General features: G+C 33.6%; 6 protein-coding genes across 9 annotated transcripts; 3 read left to right on the forward strand and 3 right to left on the reverse strand.

Annotated features, from left to right (window-relative positions):
* On the reverse strand, positions 27 to 3,338 carry LOC18606475 (bifunctional UDP-glucose 4-epimerase and UDP-xylose 4-epimerase 1). Of its 2 annotated transcripts, none has more exons than XM_007040094.2 (9): positions 2,907 to 3,335; positions 2,684 to 2,733; positions 2,299 to 2,434; positions 1,720 to 1,821; positions 1,349 to 1,576; positions 1,048 to 1,129; positions 867 to 949; positions 680 to 771; positions 27 to 352 (listed from the first exon to the last, which is right to left on the reverse strand). In XM_007040094.2, exons 1-9 carry the CDS (start codon positions 3,099 to 3,101, stop codon positions 268 to 270), a joined length of 1,053 nt encoding a protein of 350 aa, XP_007040156.1. In that variant the 5' UTR covers positions 3,102 to 3,335; the 3' UTR covers positions 27 to 267. The 2 variants fall into 2 exon arrangements, with proteins under 2 accessions (XP_007040156.1, XP_007040157.1); XM_007040095.2 differs by having other exon boundaries at positions 75 to 374; positions 2,907 to 3,338.
* On the reverse strand, positions 4,233 to 8,121 carry LOC18606476. 3 transcript variants are annotated; one of them, XM_007040096.2, is made up of 8 exons: positions 7,925 to 8,121; positions 7,191 to 7,337; positions 7,003 to 7,057; positions 6,617 to 6,674; positions 6,246 to 6,340; positions 6,054 to 6,157; positions 5,552 to 5,680; positions 4,233 to 5,363 (listed from the first exon to the last, which is right to left on the reverse strand). In XM_007040096.2, exons 2-8 carry the CDS (start codon positions 7,316 to 7,318, stop codon positions 4,442 to 4,444), a joined length of 1,491 nt encoding a protein of 496 aa, XP_007040158.1. In that variant the 5' UTR covers positions 7,319 to 7,337; positions 7,925 to 8,121; the 3' UTR covers positions 4,233 to 4,441. The 3 variants fall into 3 exon arrangements, with proteins under 3 accessions (XP_007040158.1, XP_017972418.1, XP_017972419.1); XM_018116929.1 differs by having other exon boundaries at positions 7,003 to 7,060; XM_018116930.1 differs by lacking the exon at positions 7,925 to 8,121 and having other exon boundaries at positions 7,003 to 7,060; positions 7,191 to 7,388.
* Positions 9,065 to 9,992, forward strand: LOC18606477 (thaumatin-like protein). The gene has a single exon (XM_007040098.2). The coding sequence runs from the start codon at positions 9,139 to 9,141 to the stop codon at positions 9,814 to 9,816; it is 678 nt and encodes a 225-aa protein (XP_007040160.2). The 5' UTR covers positions 9,065 to 9,138; the 3' UTR covers positions 9,817 to 9,992.
* LOC18606478 (ribosomal RNA small subunit methyltransferase nep-1) lies at positions 10,115 to 11,348 on the reverse strand. Its single transcript, XM_007040099.2, has one exon. It carries the CDS (start codon positions 11,346 to 11,348, stop codon positions 10,407 to 10,409), a length of 942 nt encoding a protein of 313 aa, XP_007040161.2. The 3' UTR covers positions 10,115 to 10,406.
* On the forward strand, positions 15,019 to 16,195 carry LOC18606479 (thaumatin-like protein). Its single transcript, XM_007040100.2, has one exon. It carries the CDS (start codon positions 15,348 to 15,350, stop codon positions 16,020 to 16,022), a length of 675 nt encoding a protein of 224 aa, XP_007040162.2. The 5' UTR covers positions 15,019 to 15,347; the 3' UTR covers positions 16,023 to 16,195.
* On the forward strand, positions 19,693 to 20,220 carry LOC18507184 (thaumatin-like protein). The gene has a single exon (XM_018117140.1). It carries the CDS (start codon positions 19,693 to 19,695, stop codon positions 20,218 to 20,220), a length of 528 nt encoding a protein of 175 aa, XP_017972629.1.

The following is a 20,675-nucleotide window of genomic DNA, read 5'->3' on the forward strand; positions in this document are numbered from 1 at the left end:
TGATAAATATATCACACACGAATACAAGCATAAAGAAAGGCGTTACCCATGTAACCTATTGGAGTTCTACAAGATCCTTTTAACACTTGTTCAAATCTTTGTATGATTCATCAGACAAATGTTTCCTCAAATGACATGTTGAAAGAGCAGGTTTATTGCTCACTGTAAGTCTGTAACGTGAGCAAATTAAACAAGTAACCAAGTTTTATACATTCCAATTCCAGGAGAAACGTTTCAACTGGGAAGAAATAGTATGACTTGGAAAACCTAAGGCTTAGACTGAAAACCCCATGGATTGTTGCTAGCCCAGTTCCATTGGTCACGGCACATTTCCGCGACCCCATATTTTGCCCTGCAAAAGACCAAAATTTTGACTGCAAAAAGACCAATATAACTGAAAACAACAAAAGCAAAATAAATAATTAAATATGATATGAATTATGTCCAATGGTTCATAAAAATTGTTTTTGTTAATGATCAATTGATTATTGATAGATGGATTGTTATTTGCTAGCAAACCTGCAACAAATATATTGAGCAAAAGAACCTGATACATATATACACAAAGTATATATAAAAGAGGATTTGCCTTATGCTTTTTTTTTTTTTTTTTTGCTTTTTATCTATCTTATACTGTAATGAATAAAATTCGAAAAAGAGATGGGAATTCTAAACATACTTCCAACCAAGTTCTTTTTGAGCTTTCTCAGTAGAAGCATAAACAGCTGTAGCATCTCCTGGTCTTCTTGGGCATAGTTTAATAGGGATTTTCTGCAATATTTTCAGCAGCAGCAATTTACAAATAGGGTGAAGAGAGAGAGAGTGAGAAAAAAAGGGGGGGGGACAGAGAGAGAGAGAACATTCACCTTTCCAGAAGCCTTCTCAAAAGCAGCAACCATTTCAAGCACAGATGTACCACAGCCAGTTCCAAGGTTATAGGCAATGCAACCTAGAAGAAAAGTTTTATAAAAACCATAAATTTACCAATTCATACCACTAAATATATGAAAGCAAGTACATTAAGATGTAAAGATATAAATTGTTTACCTATATTCTGTGTAGTAAAAAGCTTCCTAAGTGCAGCAATATGACCATCTGCTAAGTCCATAACATGAATGTAGTCTCGAATCTGTCAACAAATGAGCAATCTCATTAGGAAAGAAAATCAATTTAATCATTACTAATAACTTTATTTTGTATGTCTATATATGAAGGAAAAATATATCCTTGATGTCCAGAAGGCACATGAGATGAATTACAATGTTGACTCCACCATACAAAAAAGGACTTCTGAACCTACACAAATTCTGCCTTATTCAAGAAGGAATATTAGCTTTTATAAACATACCGCACTGCCATCTTTAGTTGGATAATCATGACCATATACATTAAGTTCAGGCAATCTGCCAACAGCCACTTGCTGTATGTAAGGCATGAGATTGTTTGGAATGCCCTTCGGATCTTCACCAATTTTACCACTTTCATGAGCACCAACAGGATTGAAGTACCGCAGTAAAATAATACTCCAATCTGGCTCTGCCTTCTGAATATCTCGTGCAATTTCTTCAAGGAAAAGCTGGTGAAATTTAGGGAAAAGTTTTTAGTCTAAACACAAGTTTAGCAAATTACAAATCTAGAGGTTTTATCCAGCTTAACACAAGGATTGTACAATTATTACAAAGTAAGAAAGGACACATTTTAGGACATACTGCTATTTACCTTTGTGCGACCATAAGGATTCATAGCCTTTAACTCAAAATCCTCAACACATGGAATTTTTTCAGGTTGGCCATAGACAGTTGCAGAGGATGAGAATACCATCTATTTTCCCAAAGAAAGAAAAAGTATAATCTTCTGTTAGCAGTGGCTGAAGGATATGGACAACTTAAAACTATAGTGGAATTGAGAGTGGAACAAGAGAAACTACTATCATTTCTTGGCATAAAAATAGTGTAACCTATACAGAATTTAAACATAACTAAAGTTTTAACCCTCTGCTACATAATGATATAACAAAATATTCAAGAACCTCTACAAAGAAATATAAAATTTTTTACTGGATTATTAGGCTTCCACATAGTTATAATTGAAAAAGTGCTAGTCATAAAGATAAAAATGGCCTTGTCAAAGAATAAAAAATTGAGAACTTTTGAAACATCAATAAGCAGCTCAGTAGATACTTCTTGGAATTATAGTAATTTATCATCTGCTTTGTAGCAGTTGCATGGGCAACTATTAAATACTATGCCAACAAGAACTCACACAGAGAAAAATAAAGATTTCAAGAACTTCTCGTACCTTTTTACAATCATATTTGGCCATGATCTCGTACAGATTGATGGTTCCAATCAAATTATTGTCGAAATAACGACTGGGATTAGCAACACTCTCTCCAACAGCCTTAAGGCCAGCAAAATGGATGACAGCATCAAAACTATGGCATTTTTTGGATATAGAAGAAGTCAATTCCACAACTTCAGTCAAATAATATTCATTTTAAATCATTTCTAAAAGTTAAAAGGAAAATTGCAGAGCAAAACAAATATTAAGATACGAGATTCAACTTTCAAAGTTCCATTTGCCCAGATACTAAAATTTAGGAAAAATGCAAACAGTACAATGACATATTCAAACCGCAAATAATCAAAACCAGAAAAAAATTATATATGTCAAGTTAACATACTGTGTCTTAGAGAAAAGCTTCTCCAAGTCCTCCCTATTCCTCAGATCACCCTGCAGCCAAAACAAACCAAAACCTCGATCATGCTCAAAGCAATATATAAAACATTGAACAGGTATCTTGAAACCAAGAAAAACCCAAATATATGATCATAATACAAAGAAACAAACATACAGTAAAGATTCAAAGATTTCATTTTTGGAGCGAGAAGTGAAGAATTTCATACCAAATTGAAGTCAAGCTTCTTAGAGAGCTCAGGACCCACCAATTCCTTAACCCTATGAACAGCTTCGATAACAGAATTATCAAGATTGTCAATAATCGACACTCTAAAACCTCCATTGAGAAGCTGCACCACTGTGTGGGTGCCAATGAACCCAGCTCCACCAGTAACAAGAATGGTTTTTTCTAAAGAACCCATTTGTGAACAGATGAAAAAGAATATAAAGAAAGGTTTTCTTTTTGAATATAGAACTCAGAGAAAGGCAGGGAGAGGGAGTAGGAGACTGGGTTTTCAAAGATTTTCTTTTTGATGACAAGAAAATAAAAAGCAAACAGTTTTGGAAGTATTTACGTTCGGCAGGAGACGTATTTGAGAAAATCAAGGAAACTATCTTTTTGAAAGCATAAAAGATGGATAAGAATGCACAGTAAAGGCAATGACTGTGAAAGGGTTTTAGATATATAGAATGAGAGAGAGACAAGTGAACAGCTATTCGGTTTGTTATTGTCTTGGCTCTTTCGCGCGCTCGTGATAGTTTCAGCACAAGGAAAGTTACCATCCAAGGCACATATTACTATATTGAAGTACTAAAGTTGGGAAATAAATTTGATGAACAACAAGAATGGTAAATCATCCCCTTATTTTCTTGAGAAAATACTTTTGGCAAAACTTATACAATTCTTTGGCCAGCAAAAAAAAAAAAAATGGACAAATTTCATCACTAATTCTGAATGTTAATTTAATTTTAGATATTTATGAATCATCCTTAACAAGCCTCATCTTTATCTTAGGATTTTTATGTAACAAACCCACAGGGATTTTGGCAATACTGCTACTGCACTACTATTTTATCGCGCAACATATTTGCAGGGAAAACTTGAAGGGAAGAATTTGGCCCACTCACGTGATTGGCATGATCTTTCATGCGTAATTTGGATGAGCAACTTGACTAGTTTGTTAGACGCGGGACCCAAGGAGTTAGAAACAGTTGGGTGCGGCCAGAGTGGGCGATACGGTCAAGTTGGTAAATTCATGTAAGGCTTTTATTTACAATCAAAAGCAAAGATGCTCATCACGTTCATGGGGAAGAAATGCGGTTCCATGAAGCTGGGCCTATGTACTACCGAAAGGAAAAGGCCTTGCGCTTCATGGGGCACTGGCTTCATTATTTGGTGTCTTTCCACGTTGCCGTTTGTCACATAAAAGGACAGGGTATCATCCGACATGCAATACTTGAACACGCCAATCATTCAGTCCGTTGATCCCCCTAAAACAGTACTTGTCAAAGTAAAAGTAAAAGCAGCGAATAAAGAGAGATTTGATTTCCAAAAAGCTTCAAACCTTCTTATTCAAATTGGGATATAACAATTCGTATAGAATTTCAAAACACTCCGCTGATAGTAAAAAGGATGGGAAAATACAAATGTATATCAGTTATGGCTCACCGTAAGCTAAACACATGTAAACCATGTCCCCTTTTCATAGGTCACTATACAACGGTGGAAAATTCAGATCAAGAAAAACCTGCTATGCATTCATCAGTAAGTACCATTTACTTCTTCCCAATGAAAACATGTGAAAGTCCTTGCAGGTGAGCAGGCGGCATCAGAGAAGTTATCATTCCAAGCCTTTTTGTAACTTCTCTTCCTTATGATAGAAGGGTTTTTGAAAGTCATTGCAGATATCCTCAATATAGATTCTGGACTACCACTGTTGAGAGAGCGACTTCCCACGAGTTTAGGTGGAGCAGAATAGCAAAATGAACTTTTTATGTGCATATCTTGATTGTCCACAATGGGAATTATGGCACTAGTTGAATCCTTCGGCTGAGATGGCTCATTATGCAACAAGCAGCCACTTGCATATGCTGTATGCATTCTCTGATTGGTGCTTTCCTTGTCGACCTGTCCATTATCTTCACCAAACTTAAAAGTTAGGGAACTTAATGGAGAACCAACTGATGTTGAAGGAAGAAGAGCCTGAGTATCCTCAGAAGCTACTCTGCATGAGGCTGATTGAGGTTCATGTATCTTAGCGTGTTTAGCATTGCCTCTTACAGATCTGATTAGTGAATCTTCTGTAGTACTATTAACTTTGTCATCAAAGTGCACTCTCTTAAGTGGAGTTATCTGCTCATTTGGCACTCCAGCAGACCAACACTTTTCGAACTTCCCAGAGTCTGCTTCTGGTTTGGTTTCTGTTTGATTAGCAATTCCAAGAACCAAATCTAAATAACATCTGTCAACACTATAATCTACATCAATATTCGGATAGACAGAGACTGTTTCATCAAGACCTTGTCTCTCTTCTTTGACCTTTAAGCATTTTGGTGTAGTTTCCTGATCGCTAAAATCAGAAGATCCATCATTGCAGATGTCCACTGCATAACGATGAGGAGAGTAGAAACCCAACTTCTTCTTTAAGGTACAGTTCCAGTGATTTTTTATTGCATTATCAGTCCTGCAAATCACCAAAAAGACATGAGCACAGCATATTGCAAGAAATAAGCAAAATGCATCGTCCAATTTTATACAAATGAATATTTGAGATACATATGGCCTTAACTGTAAGCATATGTAGCTATCACTTTCATAACATTGTGCTACAAACAATTTTGCTTTAGCGATTAAATTTTAATCAGTGCATACCTTCCAGGTAGAAGCTTTGCTAATGTGGTCCACTTGTTCCCATATATTTGGTGATAATAAGCAAGAATGGCCTCCTCTTCTTCTGTCCATGAATCTTTTCTTATGGTTGGGTCCAAATGATTGTACCACCTGAAAAAGGTAAACTATTTGTTGGATAAATCTTATTCATAGTATGACATAATGCGTAGGATCCTTGTTAACCAAAAATAGCTCAATAAAAATATGTAGGCCAATTATAAATCCTAGCCATTTATCCATTAAAAGTGTCAAACTGTAAACAGATCAGGGCTTTTCCTCGTTTCTCCTTCCTATCATAGAAGATAGGAAAGTAAAAAACGCCTAATAACAATAAAGGAAGACCCAATTGGAATAAATAAGTTCACGTGATGAAAATTTCCTTTGCAATAACTTTGCAATGGCTAAATGTCAGAGGATATAACATACCATTGCTAAATGGATAAAACTTTAATAATCTTTTCATTGAAGAATTTAATGCACCAACCTTTCTCGGCATTGCTTGCCTATGCGGCCTCTTAAGAACTTTGCAATGACAGACCATTTCCTACAACCATACTTTTCAACTAACTTAGTAATACAATCATCCTCCTGAAAGTCAAAAAAACAATGGCCCACAATCATGTATCAATGATATTCGAAAGACAAAGCATATGCAAACATGGTTTTTCATTTCTACCTCCTTTGTCCAAGGTCCTTTAAAAATTCCAGGATTCAGGACCTTCTGCCAGCGATGCAAGCACTGGATATCTGTTCTTCCAGGGAGAAATTCAGCTGTACACAATAAACATTAACTAGATTTTAGAATTGCAATGCAAAAAGTTTGCATTTAACTTCTTTTTAATTACTGCAGAACAGCAGAGAGATACTCATGTATAAATAGCTTGTCAAACAAGAAGCTGTTAAGAAATATTTTTAGCCTGTCAAAACTAGGACTTATAAAGAATCCTCCAACCAACCAAAAACAATAAGGGGTTTCACAATTCATATGAGTATCTATAAAATCAAAAGCACAGAAACTAAAACAGTAGGTGAAATTTTCACACCTACCTATTTTCTTCCAATTCCTTGCTTTGCATTTTTTCACAGCTTCAGTCAAAAGATTATCCTGTCCAACCATTATCATGTACTTACAAATGACAGGAGACAATAAACATCAACAGTACAAAATCTGCCTTAAAAGAAAGAACTAATGCCTCAAACCAACCAAACAGATGAGTGTGTTCATCCTGATAATTTTATTCTCTAATGTTAGTTGACTTTCTTGGTTTTGAAAATAAAATGTTCAGCTAAACAAGCCAATTTTAGGTCTTCGATTGAGTTCAAAGTTTTGAAAAGCCATAGCAAGTTCTATCATTCTAGCTAAGTCATTAGGCATGTAATTATAAAACACCCAGCTATAACCAAATATCAGTCTCTACTCTCCAGTGACTAACCTCTTCTTCGGACCACCCTCCTTTCCTCGAATATCTGGTTGGACCAGTGACCATTCTACTACATCAAAAAAAGCACAGATCAAAATGCAAGTTTTTCCAAACTGGCTAATAATGCTTTACAAAGGCAATTTCATGGGACATTTCCAATTTCTAATTTACATTGAGAAATTGTAGTCATAGAAACATACCCTTGAAGAGAAGCTGATCTCATTGCAGTATCACAACTGCTGTCAGGAAATGAAGAACGTGAAGCAGATATATCTTCTTCTGCTAAATCTTCATAGTACTCATCTTTTTCCTTCTTCACTTCCACCATGATCTTCTCAATTACTCAGCTGCCATCCACAATCACAAAACTAAGCTTACCTCTGAACTTTCTACAAATTCCACAAGCCCTAAACGTAAAGAAAAATTAAAGCTCCATTTGATTTGATTTTAATCAATATCCTCTTCACTTTTCTGCATTTAGTTTTGGCAACAAAAATGTGCTCCTCAGGCAAAACATAAAAAGCCAAATATTTAATAGTCATCAGGGCACATGAGAACTCATAACAGAAGATTTACCCTAAAATCCACATCAAAAAAAATTATGAGCTAGCTATTTTTTCCCCAAGAAAACAGAGTAAAAGAAAAGATGATAAGTTATCTATAAGCATGGTTGACATGAACAAAGAATAACAAGCCATCTTCATACATTAAAAAACTTAAAAAAACCCATATTTCAGTTCCGTGATTCCTTTCTCAGAAAAATTTCCCACGACTTGCTACAGTTTCCTAGCCAGCCAAACAGAGCACCCAGAACTCTATATAACAACATCACAATCAAACTAAAGGAATCCAAAGTTACCTTAAAGCAAGAAAAAAACAGAGAAACCTCAAACAGAAAGAAACTTCTAGGGTTTTCGAGAACTGAAAACTTTACCTGAAACTTTGCCTCTGATAATTTCAACCGCCAAAAGAACCCAAAAAAGGAAAAAAGCTACGATTGTTCGAGCCTAAAGAAGAACGTTTTGGGGATTATGGAACGGAAAATATAAAGATCACTGAAGAAATTTTGCTCTGTCTTTCCGTTTCCTCTGTCCTCTCCTTTTCGGGGAGATTGATGGAAATGAAAGTGAAGTAGCGGGAAACTGGAATGTGTATTTAAGTGCTACCCGTAACGGATTTACAATTGCTGTCGTGTCTTCTTTGAGAAGCCAAGTGGGAGAGAAGCTTACGTTGCAAGTTTGACGAGTAAACGGTTCATTAAACGATGTTTTCGTTTCTTTCAACGTTTATAAACAGAAACCGTTTGTTGTGCTTTTCCAAGAATGCCCTCACCGCTTTGTGTTACTTAAATTGGGCCGAAACTGAGAAGCCCTCACCTGAAGTCCATTGACTGAGCCCATTTTAAGCTGCGATTGTTAAATTTTATGGGCCAGTTTGCACTTCACATTCTGAAGCCGCAGGCAGGCTTAAGCCCAATATTCATTATTAGTGGGTTTAATGGGCTGCTGTTATTATCGAAAACATCATGTTACTATATTTTTAAAGTAAATTGCGCTTTAATCCAACCTTTTCTGTTTATCTTCTAATATTGGATCAATAATTTTAATGCATGACTTACTTTTCATCAGGAAGCTTAAAACCTCTTGGAGACTCAATCCACCTGAATCAATGGGAAGCTCCAGCTTGTGCATGAAGGCTTGGAGATATTATGGTGTTTATATATCATGGACCGAGCTACTGATTGGTAACCCAAGTATAAATTCTAACACTATATTTATTAATAATGCAGGGAGACTCTTTTGATGAATCCAAATTCAGATTCTTTCTCTCTTTTCTGTTTATCTGTTCATTGGCTGAGTTTATGAGAATGACAGAAGATTGTGTAACAAGCCCTCTTGTTAAGTAAATTTAGACATCTCTTTTCTGTTAAGTTACTTGAAAATTGAGACCTCCCCTGAACTAGAGGTAGAAGAACACTGTTCCAGAAAATCCAAATTCGGAAAGTTCTCCATTTCTTTATTGGTAAGTTAAGAGAACTACATTTAGATTTGTGCAAAAACTCTATAAATTCGATTTTTTTTGTCATAAGTACCACACAATTCAGATCAGAGATTCAAATCTTAAGCCTATATCTTTCGCATTCCGACGATGATGAGCTTCAAAAATATTTCAATATATTCCTTTGTTTGTGCTGCCCTCTACATCACATTAGCCCATGCAGCCACTTTCAATATCCGAAACAACTGCCCCTACACGGTTTGGGCTGCAGCAGCGCCTGGAGGCGGCAGGCAGCTTGACCATGGCCAAGTTTGGGACCTCGACGTAAGCTCTGGAACAGGAGGCGCCCGCATCTGGGCTCGAACCAATTGCCAATTTGATGAAGCAGGGCAAGGTAAATGCCAGACAGGTGACTGTGGGGGACTCCTTCAATGCCAAGGCTATGGTTTACCTCCTAATACCCTGGCTGAATACGCACTAAACCAATTCAGTGGCATGGATTTCTTTGATATCTCTCTTGTTGATGGATTCAATGTTCCCATGGAATTTAGTCCAACTTCCAGTGGGTGCACAAGAGGGATCAAATGCAGTTCAGAAATTGTAGGGCAGTGCCCGACTGAACTTCAGGCCCCTGGTGGGTGCAATGATCCTTGTACTGTGTTCAAAACTGATCAATATTGCTGCAATTCTGGGAGCTGTGGTCCTACAAATTTCTCTAGTTTTTTCAAGGAAAGGTGCCCTGATGCGTACAGTTACCCTAAGGATGATGAAACAAGCACTTTCACATGTCCTGCTGGGACTGACTATAAGGTAGTGTTCTGTCCTTGAAATTAATACTAACTATTATTTAAGTCATAATGTTCTTTTACTTAAAATTTCACGACTGCTATGTACCAATAAGAGGGCAGCGAGCTCTAAACACTGTTACAGACTTGTTAATCAATTTTTTTTTTGGTTTAGACATGATTGTATGTGGCCGGATTTATAAGAAGATTTTTCTTGTATCCATAATCCATTTGATCAGCGATTCTTGCTTATACGTGTCAAAAAAATGCTACTCTCGAAAGGATTATGACATTTGTTTTTTTGAAAGCAAGATTTTAAGGACTTCAGTTAGTAACCCATCTGCAGGGATCATTAGGTTTCTCATATATGGGAAATCGAAGGTGACCTGACTGGCTGCTTTTTTTTTTTCTGAAAGTTGTTGTTTATTTCAGAGCAGAGGAAACCAAAGGTTCACCTCTGGGGGAAGTACAAGCATGATTAAGGTCTGTTATTCACCTATTTGGGATAACAGTCCTTAATCCTCACAGCACCAGGACTGGCTGCTTTTGATGAATAAAGTTTCGAACATAACTCTATAACAAACAAAATGGACTGTTTCCAATACTATTTAAGGTGAAAGATGAACAGGATGTTCATAAGATCTTCCATTTACTCTCCACAGCTTCGAATATTTCTTCCAAACACATTCTAGCACTCATCCGACCTCCATAAATTGATATGAGATCATCTACGTAGTCAGCATCAATTTTCCCGTGAGCCATTGCACCAACCACAAAAACAAGGTTCTCGTTGTCACTAATACCACCAACGTAGTCCTTTAGGCGAACCAATTGGTTTGAGCTATAAGAAAGACCTATTTTACGCGAGTTGGCTGGAAGGTGTTGAGTCACAGGATTCTGAACCAAGCGTAAAAGCTTCCCATGTTTATTCGCAGCTTTGACACTCAACTTTTGCAATAACTCAGCCATCATATTCCTAAAACGTCGTGGTGTCCTTGGTATGTGAGTATTTGGTTCAACTTTAATCAAGACCCCTTCGTCAGTCTTCACATATATAGCTTGTATCCTACCCGACTTGCACAGTCGGCTATCTATAATTCTACTTAGCACCTCATGAATGATGTCAGGTCTGTATTTATAAGGATTCTTATTCTTTTTCCGCAAGAAGGCCGCATGTTCATTGGAGTTTAAAATCTGGTATCTCCTTCCAACCTTAGCACAAACCAATGAGGCTTGCTCGAGAACAAAGGTTACTCCGGATTTTCTGTCTGGTTCTGAATGTGCCAAGGGAATACCAGGGAGCTCAAATGCTGCGACCTCAGATATCGTTTCGTTCCTCACCAACTGATTTCTTCCCTTATTCACCAACTCTAATGTCTTGTCCTTTGCTTCAACTGCGTTAATCCCTTTACCTGTTGCCTCCAATTCAGGTCTTTGTCTTGAACAGAGCTTTAAAATTGCCCTGTCCGACTTTTTATTTTCAACCCTTCCGGAGACCCTTTGCAGATGGGGAAAGAACCCATAGAGAGGTCGCCGAGAAAATCTCAAATGGCCGGGAAGAAGCCGTTTAACCATTGCTCTTTTTTCACAACAAAATTCACCGGGTAGAGCAGCGGGACACAGTGGAGGTCAGGATAGTCGTGCACATTAATGAAGTAAAAACTAATCTATTTATAATCTAATTCTAACTAGTCAATAATTGTGATCTGATTAGGGAACTAATCAACCAATAGTATTGTATTCTAATTGTATCCGAATTGTATCGTTAAATTATTAAATTTGTATAATTATTTTAACAAAATTAATTATTAGTAGACTTATATAAATAATCCCCTCCATTCATTTTAAAGGTATTTATATTTGGTAATTTGACACTAAAAAAATGTATGGTTTGAAGTTGACACTTTTGATTTAATTTTGGCCCAAGAGAAAAGAGAAAAACTTTAAAAATGTCTATGAAGGTTATTTTTTGGAACAATAAGACAAGGTTCAGGGAAGAAGGAAATCTTAATACAACTTAGTTAAAGGCATAACAATCATTAGATCATCACGTTTGATTTGTTAGCGCAACAGAGAATAAATTTGAATTGTAATGTTCTCTTTTGTTACAAAAGATATCGTGAAATATACTAATGACAACAATTAATTTTGGTTTGTTTTATAAATTATTATTTTACACATTAATGATGTCACAACGAGATTAAAGAGTCCATATGTATTTATTTATCAATTAATTAATTTATTCATTTTTATAAACATATTTAATTAGAATACTTATCAACTCTTTATATTTAGTGGTGGAGTATAATGTATATAGAATAATTTTTTTTTTTTTGTTGTTTTATAGCCTAATGAAAAAGCTTTCTTTGGTATCTAGACATAATGTGTAGCCTATACCCATTCAAACTCGTGAATCTTGACAATTTGGTGGCATTTGGTATTTTGTATGGAATATGATTATTAGGAATGTAATTATTAAGTATGTGATTGTTGAGAAGATAACATTGTAGCGTTTATTATAATATAAAAAATTGATGATTGTAAGAAATATGATTGTTGAAAAGATTATATTACAGTATTAGTTTGAAATAACTTTATTAAGAATGTAATATAAATTTACAAAATTATCCTTATATATAAAAATATAAAGTTGAATAAACTTATATTCTTTTTAAGTTTTCAATTTTATCTTTTAAAATAATAAATAATAACATGAAAATAACATAATATTTGAATACTAATTATTTGAATATTAAAATATGTAAAGTTATTAAATTTTTATTTTTAAAATTAATATATATATAAATATTAAAAATAATTATTTTTTATAATAATGCCTAGAATTATTACAAGAATAATAAAAAACATTTTTTTAAAGAGATTTCTAATTTTTTTTGTCTTTGAAATTTGGATAATGATTGATGAATTTTAGTGAAATTTATGCAAAATAAGAGTTTTAATAAACAAAAATAATATTTTTAAGAGTTTAATTGGATATAATAATATAAAAATAAAAATTAAATTTTAAAAATCTGATAAGTGTTTGTCTTGTTTAAAATTTTAGCCAATTTCCACAAAGAAAAAATATTTTTCCTTTTCTTTTTCTCTTTCCCTTCCCTTTGTTCTTTCTTGTTGGGTTCTAGCCTAACTTGTGAAAGAATAGTTTTGCTGCAGAGGGGTTCCTTTGTTTTTATGTCCTGCTAAACTCTGTAATTGTTGGGCGTTGTAAATGATTTTTGTTGGGGTTTGCAGGATGATCTAGTCCCTGCAGATGTCATTTTTGTGTTTTGCAGGATTGTTTTCTTGACTGAAGGAAATTGAATTTCTTTTGCAGATTGTTATTGATTTTTGGTAATAATATAAAATGCTTTCAGCTCTTAAAAAAAAAAGAAAAGAAAAGGAGACTCGGGCCAAGGTTAGGATAATTTGGAAAAAAAAAGGATTCAAAGGAAAAGTTAAATTGTGCCCCTGATTAATGGGAATTACATTCCCTTTGGTTATTGTAAGCACGTTGTAATGAAAAGACATTCTTTTCAGTTTTTCTTACATCAAATATTGGAATATCTTTACATTCAATTAAATTGAAGGAGAAGTGTCCCGCATGCATACCAAACGACCCTCTGGGGATTCTCAATGTGAATCAAACAATTATTCAATGAAGGGAACTTTCTTTTTATTAGCAAAAAATTGAGAGTTGAAATTAACTCTAAAGTTCGAATCTTTCTTTATTTTTCTTTGTATTTTTCCGCATACACATATTTTAATTAAATTCTCAACAAGTTATAAAGAATGAAATTTTAAACTTGGAGACAAATTTTTTTATTTATGGGTATTAATTTCAAGACTAATTGAGATTAAAATTACAATGTTTTTTATTATTATTTTAATGATAAACCTTCTCTCTCTCTATATTGACTCGAAGTCAGGTCTACAAACTAAGACAAGAATGGGGACATGGGAATTTAACACATGGGCCGTATCCCGGCGAATGGAAATAATCAGTGAGAACAAAAGAATTTTCCAGCCCACGACAATGCATGTCATTGTCAGCCGAAAGAATTTTCCACAAGCGTTTAATTTACGTTTACAGCTCTGTGTCCTGAACAACCAACTTGACTGCAAATCATAAGAACGAAATTATATTAACATTAACAAAAAATTGCCATAAGGTTTAATGTTAACATTTAATAATAGGATTTTACTCTTTACATCCCATCCAATTTTTTTTTCCTTTGTGTTCTTTCTTTTAAAGTTTAAAAGCAAAATTTCCAAATTGAAATAATGAAACGTTAAATTCTAATCGTAGAGATGTCCACCATAATTAAGTAAATCAAGATAATAAAACTGAAAAAAAAAAGTCAAAAATTATTTCTTTCACTTTTTTATTTAGTTATGTTTTGGATGATTATGCGAATTTTCCATAGTAATCTTTATCTAGTACCAAGAAAAACAGTATCTTCTTCCAGAAGAAATTTGAATTTCTAAATTTGAGTCTCAGCACTAGTTTCAAACTATATAATATAATAAAACTTTAAAAGACAATATTGCAAGAGACTTTCTTACAATTGTTAAGTCTTTCTCCTCTGGTTGGACTAGGACGAAAATGCTAGGTTAGAGAGGTAAAAATTGTATTCTAATAATATTCTTGGTTTAATAATTCGTTATATGTACGTGGATGGGAATTGGAGATGCTTACTATGACTGCGTTTCGGTTTTCTTCTCTGCTTTAATTATTCCAAAAAAACAAAACAGAAAATTTTGAAAAAGTTAAAAGTATTATACGTGTCTCAACTGAAGAGGGCTTACATTTTCTTCTAAATATATATAATTTATTAATTGCTTATAATTTCCTTCAATACTATTAAGGTGTGAATGCATGTATGAGCACAGGTGTACAATGAATATATATAATTATATATATATATATTATATATATTATATATATAAAATATATATATAGTAGTCTTTAGTTTTTAGTGCTCTTTTGCCGGTCAATTCTTCCTTGGAAGAAAATTCTACCAAGTCCTCTTAAGAAAATTCAGTGGGATAGAGATTGCTATCATATAGACTCCAAAATATCTTAAATGCTGGCTTCAATATTTTCCTTCGTTGCTAAGTGTAATGAAACTTTTTCGTTTTGTAATGCGAACAATTTGAAGGTATGTAGGTAGGTTCTTAAGTGGAATGAAGCATTAAAGTATATTTACCCTTCTTGCAACTAGTTGTTCAGTTGGCAGGTGGCTACCTTCGTTTACAATAAAGGCCATAGCTAGCTAGTGGATTCTGCTCTTGACTTGTCTCAAGTCGGCAAAGAAGTCAAGTGATGATATCATCTAAAGATATTCCAAGCCTCGACACTGACGTCATCCAAAACAATTTTCCACAAACACTAGATTCATTCCATGGAAAGTTTTTTTTTCCACAAGCATGATTTACAGTTCAATGCTGTAGATCCTGACGAACCAACAAGGGGTCTAGTCACTACTCTCGCTTCTCGATAAACCCACTTCTTTCTCCCCAACTCCATATCCATACAAGATTATCAAAATTCCAGCACTTCTACCGTCCTCCAAAATGAAGTTCAAAACCGTTTCTATATTTTCCTTCTCTTTTATTGCTCTCTACTTCACTGTGGCCACTGCTGCCATTATTAACATTCGAAACAACTGTCCCTACACGGTCTGGGCTGCAGCCGTGCCCGGTGGTGGCAGGCAGCTGGACAGAGGTGGAGTCTGGGACCTAAACGTGAACCCTGGCACCACAGGAGCTCGTGTCTGGGCTCGAACCAAGTGCCAATTCGATGGTGTCGGGCGTGGCAGATGCGAAACCGGTGACTGTGGGGGGCTCCTCCAGTGCCAGGCCTATGGTGCACCCCCCAACACCCTGGTTGAATACGCAATAAACCAGTTCAATAGCTTGGATTTCTTCGATATCTCTTTAGTTGATGGATTTAATGTTCCTGTGGACTTTAGTCCAGCTTCTGGGGGGTGCACCCGGAGTATTAGATGCACGGCAGATATCATAGGGCAGTGCCCTCATCAATTGAAAGCTCCGGGTGGGTGCAATAACCCTTGCACCGTTTTCAAGACTGATCAGTATTGTTGCGTGTCTGGGAACTGTGGTCCTACGGATTTTTCCAGGTTCTTCAAGACAAGGTGCCCCGACGCTTACAGTTACCCTAAAGATGATCAAACAAGCATGTTTACTTGCCCTGGTGGGACTAACTACAGGGTTGTGTTCTGCCCTTGAAATGTAATTGCCTTGTGCTTTATGTACTTGCCGTAATTAACGGGACAGAGCCAATTAATAAAAGGCTAAAGTCAATATAGTACAAAGTTTATCTTTAGGAACTGCATGATGTCAAAGTAAAAATTGCAAAAATCTCAACCAAATTGCCCAACGAAAGGTCATGTTTCCAAACATTAATTGCATGTAAAAGGGCGATATCACCTTTTAGATATTTTGCTTTGTCATGAATGTTATGTCCAATAAGAAATAATCTTTATTTCGCAAAGACTTTCCTTCGCTCTATCTTGTCCGTTCTTTTATAGATAAAAAGGAAAGTGTCGTATTGCACAACAAAGATAACAACTGGCGGGAGTAAAACGAAATAGCTGCAAGGCTGATTCCTAATTTCGACGTCGCATGGTAACGATCAAAGACGAGTCTACGATTTTGAAAGCAAGGCAAGAAGATGGTGAAGAGTACTCTGTTCCCGTTAATTCTCATTCTAGAATTCCGCCTTGTCACAGTGCATTGTTTTCAATGTTACTGTTTTTTTTTTAATAATTATTATTATTTTGTCATTTTGTTGGGAACCTGACTAGGTCCAACCCCTCCTCCATTGGGCATTGGCCTTCACGTGGAAGGCTTGGCTTTGCTTTTTTAGTGGCTATGATTGTGCCACCTAAGCAAGGTCAATGGCTATATAAGATTCTTAACAAACAGGGTGGCCAAATTTGTTTTTTGTTTTGAAAAGCAACAAGGTAGCCAAATTTTGCAACGTTTATTAGTGCAAGGTGGTGAAAGATTTGGAGGGTATTTCTAGGTGATTAGGAAATTACGTATTAATTATGGAGAATTAGTATGTTTAGTCTCTTGTCGTGGTGAGATCTTGCAATGTAATTTTTAGAGGTATATTTTGATATTTTTTTTAAATATTATATAGTTGATTTTTATAGTAAATTTTGCTATCAATTTGTTTTATGTTTTTTTATTACACTGAAAAATTTTATATTTGATATTTTTTATTTTTCATTGATGTTTATTAATATCTTTTTATTTATATTTTTATTTTTTATGTCCTGTTAACCTCTGCGATTGTTGGTGGTTGTAAATGATTTTTGTTGGGGTTTGCAGGATGATCTAGTCCCTGCAGATGTCATTTTTGTGTTTTACAGGATTGTTTTCTTGACTGAAGGAAATTGAATTTCTTTTGCAGATTGTTATTGATTTTTGGTAATAATATAAAATGCTTTCAGCTCTTAAAAAAAAAAAAAGAAAAGGAGACTCGGGCCAAAGTTAGGATAATTTGGAAAAAAAAATTCAAAGGAAAAGTTAAATTGTGTCTGTGATTAATGGAAATTACATTCCCTTTGGTCATTGTAAGCACATTGTAATAAAAAAACATTCTTTTGAATTTTTCTTACATCAAATATTGGAATGTCTTTACATCCAATTAAATCGAAGGAGAAGTGTCCCACATGCATACCAAACGACCCTTTGGGGATTCCCAATGTGAATCAAATAATTATTCAAGGAAGGGAATTTTCTTTTTATTAGCAAAAAATTGAGAGTTGAAATTAACTCTAGAGTTCGAATCTTCTTTATTTTTCTTTGTATTTTTCCGCATACACATATTCTAATTAAATTCTCAATAAGTTATAAAGAATGAAATAATTAAGCTTGGAGACAAATTTTTTTACTTATGGGTATTAATTTCAAAACTAATTGAGATTAAAATTACAATACCTAAATGTTTTTTATTATTATTTTAATGATAAACCTTCTCTCCCTCTCTCTACATTGACTTGAAGTCATGACTACTTCCAGTTAAACTCCTAAAGTTGCGTTTGGTTGACGGAATAAAAATGAATAGAATAAAATAATTATTATGTTGGAATAGAATGAAATGGGAATATAATAGAATAATTATTACTTAAGTTAGTACGACAAAGAGAATAAGATAGGAATAATTATTATAACTTATTGTAGTGTTTGGTTGGTAATAATAATTTTGGAATAAGAAATGAATAGAAAATAAAAAGACAAAACATCATTTATTATTTATATGACTATTTATTTTTATTATATTTTTTAAATATTAATAATCTAGAATTTAGTTAAAACATTAATAAATAATAATTTAAATATTAATATTTTATTTAATTTAAATATTATTATGATTAATTTTTATTTTATTTTATTTTTAAAATATTAATAATTGATAATTTAAATATTAATATTTTATTTATAATTTAATTATTTATATTTTAAAATATCATTATTTTATTTAATTAAAATATTATTATGATCAATTATTTTATTTTATTCTTAAATATTATTAATTGATTATTTATTTCAAATATTAATAATAGATCATTTAAACATTAATATTTTATTTATAATTTAATCATTAATATTTTTATTTAATTTAAATATTATTATTATTTTATTTTTTAAATATTAATAATTGGTAATTTATTTAAAATATTAATAATTGATGATTTAATTATTAATATTTTATATAATTTAAATGATATTATGCTTATTTATTTTTAATTTATTTTTTAAATAGAAATAATTTATAATTTATTTTATTAATAATTGATAATTTAAATATCAATATTTTATTTATAATTTAATATTAATATTTTTAAATATTAATATTTTATTAAAAATTAGAATCAAGGGAGAGGAGGAGGAGCAGAGAGAGAAAAATAATATTTTATATAAATAAAATTATAATTTTTTAAATTTGTAAGGAATATTTTTATTTTTATTATTTTTTGAGTTCATTCTTTAATCATGGAATAGTCAATATCATAAGAGATGATGATATCAGTTATTCTTTAATTTTAAATAATTTTAAAGATTAAATTATTTTTCAACCAAACAGAGAAATCAAAATTCTTTGAAAATAAAGAGAGAATGACCAACCAAACATGCTATAAGTTGTAGATATTCGACAAAACAAAGACCGGAATGGGACATGGGAATTTAATACATGGGCCGTACCCCGGCGAACGGAAATAATCAGTGAGAACAAAACAATTTTCCAGCCCACGACAATGCATGTCATTGTCAGCCAAAAGAAATTTCCACAAGCGTTTAATTTACGTTTACAGCCATGGGTCCTGAACCACTAACTTGACTGCAAATCATAAGAACGAAATTATATTAACAGTAACAATAAATTGCCACAAGGTTTAATGTTAACAGTTAATAATAAGATTTTGTGACTTTAAAAAAATTCTATTTTCTTTTTCTTAATTTAACAATAAATTCCTTTTGTTTTTAAATAAATTTTATACCAATTCCATTACACATTTTTCTTTAAAAAAAATCATGATACATAAGGTAATTACCAACATCCATTTATTTATTTTCCTTGACATATTCCTCATACTTTTATCCATTTGTATATGTATTTTGGTTGTATATTATAAGCAGTAGCATACTCATACTTTGCCATTAATGTTTATAACAAGATAGAACTTTTAATGAAACTCTGCTGTTAAGGTTAATGTAATTTTCTGTTTTGTTATAATGCAACGTGGCGACAATTTGTTGGTCGGGAAGAGGGCAGAGGATTTCCATTCCCATCGAAGAGCCACTACACTCGACTCTTCGCATCTATATAAATCCACCTCTTCCTTAGGAACTCGACGCAAATTAAGTGCTTCGCCCGTTCACAAAAATGAACTTGAAAACCCTCTCTCTGTTTGCCTTCTCTTTGGTTGCTCGCTACTTCACGGTGGCAAATGCTGCTACTATTAACATCCGAAGCAACTGCCCCTTCACGGTCTGGGCAGCAGCCGTGCCCGGTGGTGGCATGCAGCTGGACAGCGGTGGAGTCTGGGACATAACCGCGAACCCCGGCACCACAGGAACTCGTGTCTGGGCTCGAACCAATTGCCAATTTGATGGAGCCGGGCGTGGCAGCTGCCAAACAGGAGACTGTGGGGGGCTCCTCGAGTGCCAAGCCTATGGTGCGCCCCCCAACACCCTGGCTGAATACGCACTAAACCAGTTCAATAACTTGGATTTCTTCGATATTTCTTTAGTTGATGGATTTAATGTTCCTATGGACTTTAGTCCAACTTCTGGGGGGTGCACCAGGGGTATTACATGCAAGGCAGATATCATAGGGCAGTGCCCTGATCCATTGAAAGCCCCGGGTGTAGGGGCGGAGCTAGTCAATTTTCATTGGGAGGCCAAAGGTTAAGAAAAATAAAAATTAAAAATTTTAAAATTAATATATTAAACTTAATCATTAATAATCAAAAGATTTAAAATGAATAATAATTTTATATAATATGTAAATAAAAAAATTAAAAAAATTTATAATAGCATTTTAGAAAAATTTTGGCCGACGATTATAATATTTTTTTAAATATAAACAACTAAATTATTTATAAAAAACTTATTATCCATTTTATTTCGAAGTCTTATCTTTATCGATATAAACGACTAAAAAATTAATCTAGTCAACATCTAATATTCTTATTTTATTATATTTAAGTTTATAATACTAAATATTAAACTATAATGTATAAAATATAAATAGTTAAATATGATATACATAATTAATAATTTTTTCTTATACTCAAGATAATTTCCTTTCAACTAAATATAAAACGTAAAGCACATTAAAAACATATACTCAAGATAATTTTTTCT

This window comes from Theobroma cacao, chromosome 3 (genome assembly GCF_000208745.1).
Source record: "Theobroma cacao cultivar B97-61/B2 chromosome 3, Criollo_cocoa_genome_V2, whole genome shotgun sequence".
NCBI classification, from domain to species: Eukaryota; Viridiplantae; Streptophyta; class Magnoliopsida; order Malvales; family Malvaceae; genus Theobroma; species Theobroma cacao.